This window comes from Podarcis liolepis (genome assembly GCF_965112155.1).
Source record: "Podarcis liolepis genome assembly, chromosome: 6".
NCBI classification, from domain to species: domain Eukaryota; kingdom Metazoa; phylum Chordata; class Lepidosauria; order Squamata; family Lacertidae; genus Podarcis; species Podarcis liolepis.
Window position 1 is genome coordinate 73,012,666 of NC_139559.1, and position 14,209 is coordinate 73,026,874.

Below are 14,209 nucleotides of genomic sequence, written 5' to 3' on the forward strand. Positions count from 1 at the left end.
TCTCTCTCTCTCTTTAAAAAAACTTCAAACAGGATTATTATAGCATTATTAAAAATCCAATGGACTTGACTACAATTCAGAAACGTCTGGAACACACATGCTACACTTGTGCTGCAGAATGCATTGAAGATTTTAAAACTATGTTTGCAAATTGCTATTTGTATAACAAGGTATGTTTGATGCACAGCCAAAGGTGGCAGTTCTTCAGAATTCTCTGCAGTGGTCTGTAAGGGCTTCTTGGTATTATTTAATGGCAGCAGAATCATCTGTTGTTGCTGCTAATAATTTAATTTATTGCTTACCCTTCCTCCTAAGGTCCCAGGGTTGGTTACGACAATTTAAAATACAGCCTTTTTAAACAACTTACAGTTGCAAAACTAGGGCAGATTCTTAAAACAGGCATTTAATTGTAATGATGGGATACTCCACTTCTGTTTTCTTTTCTTTCTTTTTTTACTCTACTCAAATACCTGAACATCATCAAAAACATGCATAAACATTTGCACACATCTCCTGCTGCTCCACTGCCTGGCAATTGTTCCACATCCCCCCTCTCTCAATTATTTGTTATAAAAGGTTTTGTTTCATCAAATCATAGAATTGTAGAGTTGGAAGAGATCCTGAGGATCATCTACTAGTCCGACTGCCTGCAATGCAGGAATAGGCAGCTGTCCCATACGGGGATCGAACCTGCAACCTGGGCGTCACCAGCACCATGCTCTAACCAGCTGAGCTATCCAAGTTGGTGGTGTTGCATTTGTGCACCCATTCACCTAAACCAGGGTTTTCCAAACTTGGGACTCTAACTGTTTTGGGACTGCAATTCCCATCATTCCCTAGCCATTGGTCCTGCTAGCTAGGGATGATGGGAGTTGTAGTCCAAAAACAGCGGGAGACCCAAGTTTCGGAAACCATGACCTGTTCGCTTTGCCTGCTTCTAGAAGCAGCTAAACCAGGCTCCTTCAGTTTCCAGCCTCAACCTGCTCTTCATATCCACCTTTCCTATAATCTGCATCAAATTCAGCTGCATATGTATGTTTAAAGGTAAAGGAACCCCTGACCATTAGGTCCAGTCGTGACCAACTAGGGTTGCAACGCTCATCTCGCTTTATTGGCCGAGGGAGCCGGCGTACAGCTACCGGGTCATGTGGCCAGCATGACTCCTTCTCGCTGGAGCAGTACCTATTGATCTACTTGCACTTTGATGTGCTTTCAAACTGCTAGGTTGGCAGGAGCAGGGACCGAGCAACGGGAGCTCACCCCATCGCAGGGATTCAAACCACCGACTTTCTGATCAGCAAGTCCTAGGCTCTGTGGTTTAACCCACAGCGCCACCCGGGTACAATTTCAGGAACAAGGCACTTTGTAGGGAACGAAAACCCATGTTTATGTAACCTGTACTTCTAGGATACTAAAAAAAAATTGTCCAGTAGCACCTTAGAGACCAACTAAGTTCGTTCTGGGTACAAGCTTTCGTGTGCATGCACACTTCTTCAGATTTCGTGTCCCTGCACACAAAAGCTTATACCCAGAACGAACTTAGTTGGTCTCTAAGGTGCTAATGGACAACTTTATTTATTTCGACTGCGTCAGACCAACATGGCTACCTACCTGAATCTAGAATTCTAGAATCTAGGATACTACTGTTTTGTAGGAGCTGGTGTTACTGGAGTCCTTCAGCTGTTCATAAGTCAGCTCTTTGCAAAGGGTGGAGACCTCTCGGATGAGCTGCAATGGAAACACAAGCCCCGGGATTGGTGCGACAGTGCCCCATTCTCTCTAATGAGCCCTGAGCTCTGTGACTTAAAAACAAACCAGTCCCTGCCTGCTGACTCGCAGCTGAATGTAATGTGAATGTTAGTCTAGCATAACAAGCACCTTGATCTCATGTGTAATGCTTGTCTTGCAGCCCGGTGATGACATTGTTTTCATGGCCCAAGCGTTAGAAAAAGTCTTTCTGCAGAAAGTTGCACAGATGCCCCCCGATGAGAAAATAGTGGTGGTCAATAAAGGGAGAAGGAAAGGGAAAAGAACAGACGGTAAGAGAATTAATTGAGCAAAGGTTTGTGAGCGGAATGTGGCACCAATGGAAGTGGCTGTAAAATATTGCATTATGGAGAGAAGCTTTTCCAACGGCAAACATCTAAAACAAAGAGTAAACAACTGAGACTTATTTATGGCTGGTGACAAGATTTAGTAGTCAGATTCGGCAGAACTGTTGTAGGATAAAGAATATGCTGCTTTCAAGGCTGATTAAATATAGGAAAATCGAGCGATTGAAGTGGGAAATCTTACATCTAACACATGAGATATTAAAACAGAAAATATTGTATCTAAGCTATTGTACCATAGCTTAAGTCTCTGAGCTGGTTCTAGTTGACAAACTTTCTTAAGATTTTCTCCCAATACAGTGGTACCTCTGGTTACGTACTTAATTCATTCCAGAGGTCCGTTCTTAACCAGAAACTGTTCTTAACCTGAAGCACCACTTTAGCTAATGGGGCCTCCCGATGCCGCTGCGCTGCCGGAGCACAATTTCTGTTCTCATCCTGAAGCAAAATTCTTAACCCAAGGTACTATTTCTGGGTTAGCAGAGTCTGTAACCTGAAGCATATGTAACCTGAAGTGTAACCCGAGGTACCGCTGTATCTAAATTAGGTTTAATTCTAGTCTACCGCTAAGGAAATGATAATGCCAAAAGCAATCGGTGTTTACTGTATGACAAAGGGACCTTACAATATTGATATATTGTAATATATATTTCAGTGCTGACAATACAAATGTACCTTTTCAATGGTGCATTGTGCTAACTGCTCCCTCTAGTACAGTGTTTTCCAAACTGGGGTTCTCCTGCTGTTTTTAGACTACAACTCCCATCATCCCTAGCTAGGAAGACCAGTGGTCAGGAGTGATGGGAATTGTAGTCCAAAACAGCTGGAGACTCAAGTTTGGGAAACACTGATCTAGTAGTACTCATCTGACATGTTTAATGCCTTCTCAGTCAAATAAGACCATGATGGATGTTTTAGTTGCTCTAACAGTAGATAGATAATTAGAAAATATAGAAGTATACATATATTGCATTAGCATTTGGAACACTCAAGGGAAAAAATGCCCAATACAAGTATTGCCAATGTTAAATAAATTTTCCTGGTATTTATTTATTTATTTATTTAGTTAGTTAGTTAGTTAGTTAGTTATATATTTGACGGGGTTTATATACCGCTTAACCAACAAAACGGCTAAGCATTTTATATAAAACAATATCATATATTTAAAAACAATGCCATATATCCATTAGCAATATCAACGATACCAATAAAATCGAATGTTAAAAAGAATTCGACTTTAGTTTTCAAAATACAAGTAAAATCAGCATTTAAGAAAATATATCGTATTTTTCGCTCTATAACACGCACCAGACCATAACACGCATGTAGTTTTTAGAGGAGGAAAACAAGAAAAAAAATATTCTAAACAAAATAGTGGATATATGATTTTTGTGGTTCATGCTGTGGCCACAGACATGTGATCTGACAGTGAGTTTGGGGTAGCCCAATGCAAAAATCCTGAGGATCCATGTGGATCCATGCTTTGTAACCACGGAGGAGGGAAGGAAGGGGAACCATGGATCCTCTGCTCACGACTGCAACAGACCCCCCCCCACCCGCAGGCATTCGCTCCATAACACGCACAGACATTTCCCCTTACTTTCTAGGAGGAAAAAAGTGAGTGTTATGGTGCAAAAAAATACGGTACCTAATAAAATAAAATTATGTGGTAAAATAGCTGCCAAAACTATGTGTTTAGTTATAACTGTTTATAAGATGGGTTACTGCAAAAGTTTTGGTGCACGTTGGGTTTATTTTGGGGAGAATCCTAAACAGTAATACTAGACTGTTGCCATTTGGGGGTGGAATTCCATCACACACTGGCAAATTCAGAACGCACAATTCTAGTTGCTTGGGAGGTCTTCTGCAACAAATCTGCTTTCCTAAAAGATCAAGCTTTTTGCAGTAAGTAAAGTAAAGGGGAGATACACTGGAAAAGGTGGGATAACTCTTGCTTAGATGCAACATCATCTCATCTCCCCACAAACAAATCGGAACGAATACTTACCATACTTTTTGCTCTATAGGATGCACTTTTTACCCTCTAAAAATTAAGGGGAAATGTGTGTGCGTCCTATAGAGCGAATGCAGGCTCCTTGGCTTCAGCAATAGCAACGCAAAGCCTCCAAAGCGCAGAGGGAGCGCTCCCTCCGCGCTCCAGAGGCTACGTGTTGCTTTTGCTGAAGCCTGGAGAGCGAGAGGAGTCGGTGCGCACCAACCCGTCTCGCGCTCCAGGCTTCAGGGATAGCCGCCTGAAGCCTCTGGAACACAGTGGGAGGTCCCGCTGCGCTCCAGAGGCTTCGGGTTCCTTTTGCTGAAGCCAGGAGAGCAAGACTCTCCAGGCTTCAGCAGAGAGGGAGAGCTGCACAGCGCCCCTTCAGCCAAGCGGGAGGAGAAATGGAAGGGGCTCCGTATCTCCTGCCGCTTCGCTGAAGGGGCGCTGAGCAGAGAGGGGGAGAATTTTTTTTCTTGTTCTCCCCCTCTAAAACAAGGTGTGTCCTATGGTCGGGTGCGTCCTATAGAGCAAAAAATACGGTACTTAATTAGCTGACATAATCTAAGCTCTCTGCAGACAAATCATGATACAAACTGTGAGTGTTGATCTTTATAGATGCAAAACCCCTATACACAAGGAAAGTATCAGCATATTTGGAGGGGGGACTCCAAAATTTGCAGAAGTACCCCCCAAAAAGGCTGTGACAGTAGACAAGCTGGCAAAGAATCTTTAAAAATATCAATTTTTGGAGCACTGTTAGGACTCCTTAGCTCATACAGCTTTGCTTAATTTCCTTAGCGCCTGATGCAGGAATCCTGCAACTTAACCAAAGCCAACAGCCAAAACAGGCTAAGAAAGTGAAGCCGCCTCAGATGATGACCCTGGAGCCGCAGCAAAATGCCCCAGAACTGTCACCGGTGACTCCGCCATCGAACGTAATGCCAGCTACTGAAATGGCAGCGAAAGGGGTAGGTTCTAAAAAGGTGGGTGCTTTCCTGGCCATCTAGTGGTATGGCTTTTGGTACAGAGCACAATATGGGTACCAAAATGAAAAGAGGGAAGCTGGAGATGTTTAAAAGAATGGAATCTGACTCCATAAGAAGATGCTTAACACAACAACAGAGATGTTGGCCAGTGGTAAAAAGGTAAAGGTAAAGGGACCCATGACCATTAGGTGGCTGACTCTGGGGTTGCAGTGCTCATCTCGCTTTACTGGCCAAGGGAGCCACCGTACAGCTTCCAGGTCATGTGGCCAGCATGACTAAGCCACTTCTGGCGAACCAGAGCAGCACACGGAAACGCCGTTTACCTTCCCGCCGGAGTGGTACCTATTTATCTACTTGCACTTTGACATGCTTTCGAACTGCTAGGTGGGCAGGAGCAGGGACCGAGCAACGGGAGCTCACCCCGTCGTGGGGATTCAAACCACCGACCTTCTGATCGGCAAGTCCTAGGATCTGTGGTTTAACCCACAGCGCCACCCGCGTAATTACCACTAAATATGAACTAAGGCCTCTGAAATAATTCTAGATTTAAATGACTGGAAACAATGGGTTTAATATTAAATTTTATTTTATTTTTTACAATAAATTTTGTTTTCAATTACAATAATCCAGTGGTAGCTTCATCATAATAATGCCAAATTATAATGCAATTATTAATCCCAATCATTCAGATGCCAAATTATATAATTTAGGTGGCCTAAATTGTTTCTGCGTTCCAAAATCTTACTCATCTCAATTACAGTTCATTCAAAATAACAACCCCTTCTACAAAAACTGCAGTATTAACGATATCCATTCATCTTGACACATTAAATTATTTAGTTTATAAGTGTAGCATTCAAACCATATCCTTATTCCTCCTGTGTGTGACAATTATTCTATCCGTGGTGTTCTTTGTCCTTGTGAAAGGTTATATCTTATTTTTCTCCAGCCGTTGCTGCTCTCCATCATGTTTTGGGCAGAGCTAATATCCCATTGTTGTTTCAGAAGTTCTCCATTACTCCTTCCCTGTGGTTCATTGTTTTACCACTTCAACGAAACTAAATTTTATGAAGGTGGTGTGGTTCTTGCTTCTACACAACCTGTTATTGCCTGGTGCTAGTATAGTATTGTTTCAGAATCTCTTTCCCCAGTGGCTGGACTCTGGCTTTGCTCACATTCTTTCAAGATGGCATAACCTAACTAGGATCCTAAACTATGATTCTACGGCCAACAAATGAATGGATTTTTCTCTGTGGCGCCTAAGAGGGCTCCTGTTGCATCACGGATGGTGGGTCTTGACAAATAACGAAAAATTTAGCAAACCCAGAAGGCAGTCCACAACAACAGCCTAACAACAGTGCAATGCTTGTTGCTGCACAATGGGATTTGTGTGTGTATATGAGATGACATACTGTAGGGCACAGATTAACTCATTTGCGAGGGCCAAACGCAAAGTGCTTTAAGCTTCCAAAATCATTTTCTTGGTGTAGAAGGAGCTACAGGGCCTGTTAAACAAGGAGGGTGCTGTCCAATCTCAGGTGAGGAGGAGTTCCACAGGCCTTGACCCACTGCACTTGAACAGTGTTGGTTCAAGGCAAAAAATAGGTATAAAAAGGAGAATTCCTGGATACCTAGCTTGGGGCAAGTACTCCTTGATGAGAGAACCCCAGCAGAAATTTTAAATCACAACAAAAATATGTAGCCAAAAATGTTTTCTGTGAACCGCCCTGAGACCTCTAGGTATAGGGTGGTATATAAACTCAATAAATAATAATAATGATAATAATAATAATGTAAAGCATGGAAATATAGTTCGTTAGGCCTTTAAAACAAGCCTTTCCAAGTGAGTTCCTCTTCCCCCGGCATAGGAAAAGACGACATGTTTAGTACCGTATTTTTCGCTCTATAACACGCACCCGACCATAACACGCATGTAGTTTTTAGAGGAGGAAAATCCGTAGGCATGCCACCCATAGGCATTTCCTCCATAACACGCACAGACATTTTCCCTTACTTTCTAGGAGGAAAAAAGTGAGTGTTATGGTGCAAAAAATACGGTAAGTTAAAAACTGTTTAGTTACAAACACTTCAAAGGTCAGGTTTATGTGCTTTTCCATATCGGTCAAAAAGGTTGCACAGGCAGTAAAACTTAGTTTAGTTCCAAAGTGGTGAAAGTTCCTAAATTATTGGTATAGGAACTCGAGAATGGCTTGTGAGAGACATGTGGTCTGAGTTTGGAGCAACTAGCTCAGACCTCACATGTTGAGCTTCTCAGGCAGACTGATCAATAGGCTTGATTGCCCATTTGCTCTCAATGTAAGGGAAGTGGACATAGCTAAGCCTGGCAGGACAGCTTACTCTATGGTATTAACCCCTTTGTGTACTAATTAGTCTGAACCACCTCACCTGGATACCATGCAACAACTAAATAATCAGTATGCATTTCCTGTATAAATGGTCTTCTGAAGGGGAAATAATAAATCTATAGTGAAGTCTTGGGTTTTTTTACCTCCCTCCTAACTTCCTAAAAGATACTAAATATATATCTTAGGTTGAGACCTGCCTATTTCACCCAAGTTCTTGGAAAGAATCCAAAAGGAATTGGCTGAAATAAATAAAAAAGTCCAGCATCATACTGGTCATAGTTGGATTTATAACTGCTTTATTTCAAAGGTTCATCAAACAAGTGTGAATGTTGTAGCTCCTTTCTTTATTAAGCCTGTGTTTCTGTATCAAAAAGGGTGTGAAAAGGAAAGCGGATACCACTACTGCCATCATCACAGCGAGCAGTGAATCCTCTCCATCACCCAATGAACCCAAAAGCGTCAAGATCTCCTCTCGGGAAGAACGCGAAGAGTACCTCTCAAAAAGAGACTTGCCAGACTCCCAGCAGCCGCTCGAACCCATGAAAAATGTCAAGCTAACAGAACCTCTGAAATACTGTAACGAGATCATTAGAGAAATGTTCTCAAAGCATCATGCAGTCTATGCTTGGCCCTTTTATAAGCCAGTAGACGTTACAGCCTTGGGACTTGAAGACTATCATGATGTTATTAAGCACCCTATGGATCTTGAAACTATTAAAGTGAGTGGGGGGGCACAGGGCATAGTGAGTGCATTTGGTGGCTAGTCCTGCGAATTCTTCAAATTTTGAAATTTGTATTTTTGGATTTTTAAAGGGTTAAAAAGAAGGCAATCTCTAACAGCCACACAAGCTAGTATGGAACATCTGAAGGCTGGCTGTATTATATTTGCAGGGCAGGAGACGAAGTACTGGCAACCCCTATGCCAAACCTTTTCTCATGCTTTCCCCCTGCTGTACCAATTGGCCCCTCAGCTGCCAACCTGAAGAAGTTAGAGGGTTGTATCCATACCCTAAGTGGTTCTTTGGTAACTAGTTACTGACTGGGCTTTGGTGGAAGCAGCCAAGATGAAAATGTCCAAGGTGGAAGAACCTTTGCATTATGATTGCTCTTAATATCCGTCATGCATGCACTGTTTACTAGACACTGAGCAGAAGACTAGCATGATTTCTGCCAGAGGAGTCGATGTACCAGACTTGCGTTGGGGAAGGAACATAGGATGATGCGAAGCTGCATTAGTCAGTCTAGCTCAGTACTGACCAGCAGCAGTTCTGAGATTTTGGGCAGAGGTCTCTCCTAGCCCTACCTGGAGATTGAACCTGTGATGTCCTGCATGCAAAGCAGCAAAGTGGTCCACCTCTGAGTGTACGATTGACGCTCATTTGTGGGTGGAAGAGCATCATCAGGGGCTATTAAGAGATGGACGGCTTTTAGAGAGAGCGGAGAAAGGCAGAAAGAGGGAAAGATTTTGTTAAGCGTGGTGAGCAGCAGAATGACCACCAAGGCAGAAACTGAATGTGTGTTTTCAGCATGTAATAATAATAATAATAATAATAATAATAATAATAATAATAATCTGGCTGGGTTTCTTCAGCCACTCTAGGTGGCTCCCAACAGAATTAATGATAATAATAATAAAGTGATAAAACACCAGACATTAAAAACTTCTCAAAACATGGGCTGCCTTCAGATGTCTTCTAAAAGTCAGACAGTTGTTTATTTCTCTGACATCTGGTGGGAGGGCGTTCCACAGGGCGGGCACCACTACCGAGAAGGCCCTCTGCCTGGTTCCCTGTCACTTCACTTCTTGCAATGAGGGAACCCCCAGGAGGCCCTCGGAGCTGAACAATGGGGGTGGAGACGCTCCTTCAGGTATACTGTATGCTTTAACGATCACTCTGGCAACTCTATTTCAGTTTAATATGCATTACCAAGCATATTTTTCCCACTTTCCGGAACCTTCTGCAGCTAGTGCAGGAGAAATCACTCTTCCCCCTATGCTGTGAACACATTTGTCCACAGGTGGCAAAAAAATGCAGCATAACCAAAATAATAAAATTTGTTGCCAACGATGTGTTTGTGATATCTGTATTACCATTTTAAAGTTTTGAGCTCTTCTCTAGAAGCATCATAAGATGTAAACGTGTATTGGTCCCTCTTTAAGTTGACTAAACAGTATATACTTAATAAGCCAAGTACTACTGTAGCTGGCTGTTAGAACTTGAAATATCCTTATTTGGGCAGATATCTGGGGTTCAGGTCATAATCCCCCGCATATTAAATTTATAGGATTAAAATAAATGGTGTCCGTAATTGGCATATGTTGGATATATATCCCAGAATCTGAATCTTGAGAAACCCTTCTGTTTTCCACAGAAAAAGATGGAGAATTGTGAGTACAAAGATACCCAAGAGTTTGCTGCTGATGTTAGGCTAATGTTTATGAACTGCTACAGATACAACTCTCCGGACCATGAAGTAGTAGCGATGGCAAGAAAACTCCAGGTGAGTGAATTATTGATACTAAAAAGCAGCATTTTTGAAACTCCGCCGAGAACACAGTTAAGTGCCTTTAAGCAACTGCTGTACCTTGTTCTGAAACGGCAGAACTGTTAAAACAACCCAAAACTTCATCATGGAGGTTTGTGAGATGGCTAACTTTCTTCTGTTAAGGACGTCTTCGAGATGCTGTTTGCCAGAATTCCAGATGAACCGGCTCCCTGCAGTCCTCTGCTCTACCCCACTGCAAGAAGCACAGCGGCTCTTTCTAGTGGAAGCAGCAGCGATGCCGCCTCCGAGGATTCGGAGGATGAAAGAGCAAGACGCCTTGCAGTGCTCCAGGATCAAGTGAGTGGCGATGCACACATGCGACCTAGCGGCGGTGCATGCTTGAGATTAGCAGAATGGATGGACTGCTATATCACCTCTGTTTATCTCTCAGTGTTACAGAATAACCTGCCTAGTTCCTCACCAGCTGTAGCTGAACAAAGCAGTAAAAAAAGAGGCCACCAATATTCCTGATTGCACCAAACAATTAATGTATGTTCAGGGAACCTGATAGTGGGGAAGTACAGGGACGCGGGTGGGTTAAACCACAGAGCCTAGGACTTGCCGATCAGAAGGTCGGTGGTTCGAATCCCTGCGACGGGGTGAGCTCCTGTTGCTCAGTCACAGCTCCTGCCCACCTAGCAGTTTGAAAGCACGTCAAAGTGCAAGTAGATAAATAGGTACCGCTCCGGTGGGAAGGTAAACGGCGTTTCCATGCGCTGCTCTGATTCGCCGGAAGAGGCTTAGTCATGCTGGCCACATGACCCAGAAGCTGTACGCCGGCTCCCTCGGCCAATAAAGCGAGATGAGTGCCACAACCCCAGAGTCAGTCACGACTGGCCCAATGGTCAGGGGTCCCTTTACCTTTACCTTTACAGTGCATGTTGCTTATTTGCTGCCTCATTTCTGGTAAGCTGGTTCATCCTTTCAGTGTGGTGGCATTGCAGGACGGCAGAGGCCCCTCTAAGGCCCCGACGTGTGAATCTCGGGTTCAGCCTCCTCTCTGGATAGGTGGCGTGGGCGTAAGCCCGCACTGCCCATCGGGAGCTGGATCCTAGCCTGCATTCAGGATTGGCAAATGGGGGTACTATCATAAAACATCCGTGTGTATGTGTGTGTGGATGTTACACACACACACATAGGCAGCCCTATAAAAACATGTCGCCATGAGGATTTTAATTGGAATGTCTTCCCGCTAAATAGTGCCATTTGCCACTCTGAAAGATACTATTGACAAATACTCAGCCCACCTTGCAGTTACTTCCGGGCTCATGTCAGACAGATAGAGTCCGATATTTTCATTGTGCCGTGATGTTAGACCGCCCAGAAAAGAGGATACCACGCGTTTGTGTAGCTGGTTGTGCAATGGACAGTAGAAAAGAATATATTCTTCTGTGTCCGGCACATTCAAAAAACATCCGTAATGTCTATCATTTCTGGGGATGTTTAAATGTCTGCACTTGACAAAAGCTGAGGGGGAAACATTCAGACGGGCTAACATGAAGGACTGGAATTATGAATTTTGAAATAGAAGGCTTTTTTTGTTTTGTTCTTACAAAAAGGCAAAACCCACGATTTTCTGATTGACAAAGTGCTGCCTTTTGGGAATTCCCTCCAGACATCAATGCCACCTTAGAAATTACAGTAATGTCTGGGATAATCCGGATGTGTGGGAGTCCTGGCTGTATGACGTTCAAAGAGCGTGATAGGCACCAGATCTGGTACAATACAGCAACCATGTGGATAATGAACCACACAGAGTCAAGCCCCATTGTTTCGATGTTAAATTAAGGATCTGCCATTACGGAAATTAAGATGGGGATGTTTCAATATCTGTAACACAGTTACATTAACACTCATCAGTCGCCTCTCAGTCTAAAAATTGGTTTAATCTAAATGTTATTTCCTTATGTGCGACTGCTAGTGTCTGACTGCTACAAAAAAGCTTGCTTATTCCCCCATAAATGTAAACTGTAGAAAAGCAACGCAAAAGATCAATCTTTTCTAGCTGCCTCTCTCTATCTCTCTCTCCCCCTCTCTTTTAGTACAGAGTGGGGAATTCGTGATCTCTTTGATATGCTCCCTCTTTGTAGTAGGTTTCCTGCCGACTTTAAAAGATGCATGCAAATATTTTGTGTTTTAGTGCTCCCCCTCTTTTTCTTTTCTTTTAAATAGCTTAAGGCTGTTCACCAGCAGTTGCAAGCTTTGGCTAAAACAACTTTACCCAGACTGAAGAAGAGGAAGAAAGGGAAATCTAAGAAGGAGAAAAGAAAAAACAAAGTCAGGAAGAAGTCAGGCAGTCAAAAGAAGAGAAAGATGAAGAAGCTGAAGAAGAAAATGTCTTTGAACATGTAAGATTGCTTGTGGGTGTGAAATTGTACTTGAAGCTGTTGGCACGTAGTTAACTCGTTTTTTATTTTCTCTCTTGCAGTCGTTCAAAGAAAATCAAGCAGCAAGATGAGCCAGGACACAAGTCTGAGAACGAGGATAATGCCAAGCCTATGAGTTATGATGAAAAAAGGCAGTTAAGTTTGGACATAAATAAACTCCCAGGAGAGAAGCTTGGCAGAGTGGTTTATATTATTCAGTCGAGAGAACCTTCACTGAGACACTCAAATCCCGATGAAATGGAAATAGACTTCGAAACTCTAAAAGCATCAACTTTAAGGGAACTGGAGAAATACGTTATGGCTTGTTTGAGAAAAAGACCCAAGAAACATTACGGTGCGTCGTGTAATGTGCACGAAAACGTTAGGAGAAACTTGCGGGTTTTTTCCTAGAGAATTGCTTGCATTCTTGTTCCTGATATTTATTTGCACCCCGCCCCATTTATTTCATGCAGCAAAAAAATCAAAGGAAGAGTCTGACTTTGAGAAGAAGCAAGAATTGGAAAGGAGGTTGCTGGATGTCAATGGGCAGCTCAACTCCACGAAGCAAAACACAAAACGTAGGTTGAAGCATGGAGGAGGCAGTTTAGAAATAATTGCGTGGAATTCTCAAAAGGGTGGAGATTCTGTAGCCCAATCACACAGTTGTCGGAACTGGGAAAGGCCATAGCAGCGAGATAAACTATTGCACTGTCCTGTCCGGCAAGCATTACTGGCAATTGTTGTTGTTGTTGTTTAGTCGTGTCCGACTCTTCGTGACCCCATGGACCAGAGCACGCCAGGCACTCCTATCTTCCACTGCCTCCCGCAGTTTGGTCAAACTCATGCTGGTAGATTCGAGAACACTGTCCAACCATCTCGTCCTCTGTCGTCCCCTTCTCCTTGTGCCCTCCATCTTTCTCAACATCAGGGTCTTTTCCAGGGAGTCTTCTCTTCTCATGAGGTGGCCAAAGTATTGGAGCCTCAGCTTCAGGATCTGTCCTTCCAGTGAGCACTCAGGGCTGATTTCCTTGAGAATGGATAGGTTTGATCTTCTTGCAGTCCATGGGACTCTCAAGAGTCTCCTCCAGCACCATAATTCAAAAGCATCAATTCTCGCCGAAAAATTGATGCTTTTGAATTACAGGCATAGGAGTTGTTAATTAAGCCTAAATCTGTTACTAGTGCCTTGAACGTTGCTGCTTACACACACACACACACACACACACACACACACACGTACTTCCACAAGTCCCATGTTTTGTTCAGCTCTTCTCCCTGTGTTACAGCAGAAAATAACACTGTATCAAAGACCATTGGAGGGCCAAGCCGGCTAAGTGAAAGCAGCAGCAGCAGCACCTCTTCTGACTCTGATAGCACCAGCAATGATTCCAGCTCCTCCAATGGAAGTGATTCTGAATCAGGTGCACTCATTTTCTTTTTTTCTCCTCTTTTTTATGAATAAGGTTCTTGAAAAAATGTGCCCAGTGAATCTTGCTCTGCTACTTAAACTGGGGGTGGGTCTAAACACAGGAAGGGGAAAAATGCTATAAGTAGTCAGAAATTAGATCAGGAAAAAATTTCTATGGATAACTGCGTTTTAAATTTTCCTGCTATCTGGCGCCATCTGGTGTTGCATGTTTATAGCGCATTTAAATCGCTGTTTCTTTCTTAATATAGCTGAGTCCTGGGACTTCTTCCACGCCAGACTCTTAAATTGTTAACTAGGAGAGCTAAGTTTGTGATGAAGTTCTCCTTGAAGAACTGCAAGAGAGAGGACGAGGAGCGTTTTTTTTTTCCTGTGTGATTGTGCATGTGTATTTACAACACACACCTGCTG

The 14,209-nt window shown here is 43.1% G+C and overlaps 1 protein-coding gene across 18 annotated transcripts in view; it reads left to right on the forward strand.

The window, feature by feature from the left end:
* Window positions 1-14,209, forward strand: part of BRDT (bromodomain testis associated) — a 64,957-nt gene that overhangs the window by 35,342 nt on the left and 15,406 nt on the right. For 9 of the 18 annotated variants that reach the window (XM_083510991.1, XM_083511004.1, XM_083511008.1 and 6 more), the window contains 10 exons: window positions 33-170; window positions 1,910-2,039; window positions 4,906-5,090; window positions 7,834-8,178; window positions 9,833-9,961; window positions 10,130-10,303; window positions 12,179-12,354; window positions 12,435-12,727; window positions 12,846-12,950; window positions 13,659-13,793. In XM_083510991.1, the coding sequence (XP_083367117.1) occupies window positions 33-170; window positions 1,910-2,039; window positions 4,906-5,090; window positions 7,834-8,178; window positions 9,833-9,961; window positions 10,130-10,303; window positions 12,179-12,354; window positions 12,435-12,727; window positions 12,846-12,950; window positions 13,659-13,793 (1,810 nt within the window). The remainder of the gene's footprint in view (window positions 1-32; window positions 171-1,909; window positions 2,040-4,905; window positions 5,091-7,833; window positions 8,179-9,832; window positions 9,962-10,129; window positions 10,304-12,178; window positions 12,355-12,434; window positions 12,728-12,845; window positions 12,951-13,658; window positions 13,794-14,209) is intronic. The other 9 variants (XM_083511002.1, XM_083511006.1, XM_083510997.1 and 6 more) reach the window with 4 other exon arrangements.